At 37.4% G+C, this 3,425-nt stretch overlaps 1 protein-coding gene across 1 annotated transcript; it reads left to right on the top strand.

Moving 5' to 3' along the window:
* The first annotated feature begins 2,165 nt into the window (after positions 1-2,165).
* Positions 2,166-2,621, top strand: LOC115281943 (developmental pluripotency-associated protein 3-like). The gene has a single exon (XM_029927682.1). The coding sequence runs from the start codon at positions 2,166-2,168 to the stop codon at positions 2,619-2,621; it is 456 nt and encodes a 151-aa protein (XP_029783542.1).
* The last annotated feature ends 804 nt before the right edge of the window (positions 2,622-3,425 follow it).

Raw genomic sequence — 3,425 nt, 5'->3', positions numbered from 1 at the left:
AACTAAAGACTGTAACAAGAGCTGAAGAAGAGCATTGTATAATAATTACAGGGTCTATCCATCAAGAAGAGCTAACAATTATCAACGCCTATGCACCGAATTCAGAAGCACCCAAATATATAAAACAATCACAAACATAAGTGATCTTATTGGTAAGAATGTAGTAATTTCAGGGGACTTTAATACTCCACTTACAGCAATGGACAAATTAGACAGAAAATTAATGAAGAAACAATGGCCCTGAATGATACACTGGACCAGATGGACTCGACAGAGATATTTAGAAGTTTTTATCCTAAGGCAGCAGAATATACATTCTTCTTGAGTGCACATGGAACACTCTCCAAGATAGATCACATACTGGGTTACAAAACGGCCCTCAATAAATATAAAAGAATTGAGATCATACTATGCACACGTGCAGATCACAATGCAATAAAACTTGAAATAAAACACAGGAAAAAGTTTGGAAAACCTCCAAAAACATGGAGGTTAAAGAACATTCTACTAAAGAATGAATGGGTCAACCAGGCAATTAAAGAAGAAATTTAAAAAATATATGGAAACAAAGAAAATGAAAACAGTAATCCAAACCCTTTGGAATGGAGCAAAGGCAGTCCTAAGAAGAAAATACATTGCAATCCAGGCCTATCTCAAGAAACAAGAAAAATCCCAAATACAAAATCTAACAGCACCCCTAAAGCAACTAGAAGCAGAACAGCAAAGAAACCACAAACTCAGCAGGAGAAGAGAAATAAAGATCAGAGCAGAAATAAATAATATAGAATAAGAAAAACCCCAGTAGAACAGATCAATGAAACTAAGAGCTGGTTTTTTGAAAAAATAAATAAAATTGATAAACCTCTATCCAGGCTTCTCAAAAAAGAAAAAAGACAGGACCCAAGTAGATAAAATCACGAATGAAAATGGATTTATTACAACAAGCCTTCAGAAATACAAGCAATTATCAGAGAATACTATGAAAAATTATATTCCAACAAACTGGACAACCTGGAAGAAATGGACAAATTCCTAAACAACCACACACTACCAAAACTCAAATGGGTAGAAATAGAAAATTTGAACACACCCATACTCATGAAGAAATTGAATTAGTTATCAAAAATCTCCCAACAAATAAGAATTCTGGACCAGATGGCTTCTCTGGGGAATTCTACCAGACATTTAAGGCAGCGTTAATACCCATCCTTCTCAAGCTGTTTCAAAAAAATAGAAAGGGAAGGAAAACTTCCGGACTCATTCTATGAAGTCAGCATTACTTTGATTCCCAACCCAGACAGAGGCTCCACAAACAAAGGAAAACTACAGGCCAATATCCCTGATGAACATGGATGCAAAAATTCTCAACAACTTACTAGCAAATCGAATTCAACAACATATAAAAAGATTATTCACCATGATCAAATGGGATTCATTCCTGGGCTGCAGGGCTGGTTTAATATTCACAAATCAATCAATATGATACATCACATCAATAAAGGAAAGAACAAGAATCATATTATTCTGTCAATAGATGCAGAAAAAAGCATTTGACAAAATACAGCATCCTTTCTTAATGAAAACCCTCAAGAATGTTGGGATAGAAGGAACATACTCAAACATCATAAAAGCCATATATGGAAAGACCACAGGTAACATCATCCTCAATGGGGAAAAACTGAGAGCTTTCCCCCTGAGATCAAGAACTCAATGGGATGTCTACTCTCATCACTGTTGTTTAATATCATGTTGGAAGTCCTAGCATCAGCAATCAGAAAACAAAATGAAATAAAAGGAATTGAAGTTGGTGAAGAAGAAGTCAAACTTTCACTTTCTGCAGACAACATACTCTACTTGGAAAACCTGAAAGACTCCACTAAAAGACTGCTAGAACTTCAGCAAAGTTTCAGGATAAAAATCAATGTATATACATCAGTTGCATTTTTACACACCAATAATGAAGCAACAGAAAGAGAAATAAAGAAATTGATCTCACTACATTTTGTTCTTTCTCTAGCCAGAGTTTGTCGAAGTCTCAGTTTTCCTCACTCCTTCTGGGCTATCTTGGTTTTTACGGCTACTTTGCAGCTAGTTGAGTTTTGAGTATCTCCTTCCACTGGAACCCAAAGATCTAGAAGGAGCTTCTGTCTGTGACTAGGCTTCAGATGGATTCACCAACGAAGCTTTACCCATCCTGTGGCCCAGAACCTTCTCAGAGGGCCAATGAAGAAAATTCCCAGGGAGCCTCAGCTGCCTCTCGAACTATCTCTGAAATATTAGAGAAGAACCTTCGTGGGTTGACTCTCGACCCTACCGTCAAACTCCCTTCCCCTCTCCCAGAATATCCATCCCAAGAGGAGAGGGAGAAGAAACCACAGGGACTTGTGGACCGAATACTCAGCAACAGGAGGAGGACTGGAGTCAGGACGGTGTTAAGTGCAAGGAAAGAAAGAATGGAAAGGCTAATGTGGTTGGTTATAAACCATCGATACTTCAGACAGCCTTCCAAGGATGAACCAAGAGTGGAAAGATTTAGATGTAGATGCCACTATTTCCTGTATCATAAAGATCCTTCTGAAGATACCGACACGGAGATTGGTTATGACATGGAGTCGTTATGAACATAAACCTTATTCTACTGTTTTTCTTGCTAGTAATTTTAGCATCAGGATGCAAGCAGCTTGGGAGAGCAGTTCTGCTAAGACAAACTGTATAATATTTTGATAATCTAGGATATTAGTTCTGTATTTTCTACCTTGATAGCCATAAGTTGTGAGGAATCCTGGAGTTTGCAGTTTGAAGTCATTCAGACTTCAGTTTACTTTAGTTCCACTTCTTGATATGACCCAAGGAAGCACTAGGAGGTTTTGAGTGTTGAGAAGCCTGAAGTTATTAAGATAGGTTAACCTGACATGGGGCTCCTGGGTGGCTCCGTTGGGTTAAGCATCTGACTATAGCTCTGGAGAGTAAGGTTCTGTGCTGGCAGCTGGGAGCCTGAGGCCTACTTAGGATTGTGTATTAGAAGCCAAGTAACTTGCTGTGTAGGAGGAATATATAGAGAGAATTGGGTGGTTGGCTAGAATGTAATTATAATTAGGGCAGGGTACATAGGCTAGATTTTCTGGTTTTCAAAAATCAGAATTGTAGGGAAAATGTTCTGATTGTGGTAGTTCAATTTTCAGTAGCAAATGTGTATGTAGAGGATCTTATTAAAGTTGATACTTATTTGGGAAAAAAAAAAGAAATTGATCTCACTTAATTGCACCAAGAACCATAAAATACCTAGGAATAAACCTAACCAAATATGTAAAATATCTGTATGCTGAAAAGTACCAAAAGCTTACGAAGGACATTGAAGAAGACACAAAGAAATGGAAAAACATTCCATGCTCATGGATTAGAAGAATAAATCTTGTTAAAATGTC

The sequence above is a fragment of the Suricata suricatta genome, chromosome 17 (genome assembly GCF_006229205.1).
Source record: "Suricata suricatta isolate VVHF042 chromosome 17, meerkat_22Aug2017_6uvM2_HiC, whole genome shotgun sequence".
Lineage (NCBI taxonomy): Eukaryota > Metazoa > Chordata > Mammalia > Carnivora > Herpestidae > Suricata > Suricata suricatta.
The sequence above is the reverse complement of the archived record's forward strand: the minus strand, read 5'-3'. Positions and strand labels throughout refer to the sequence as shown.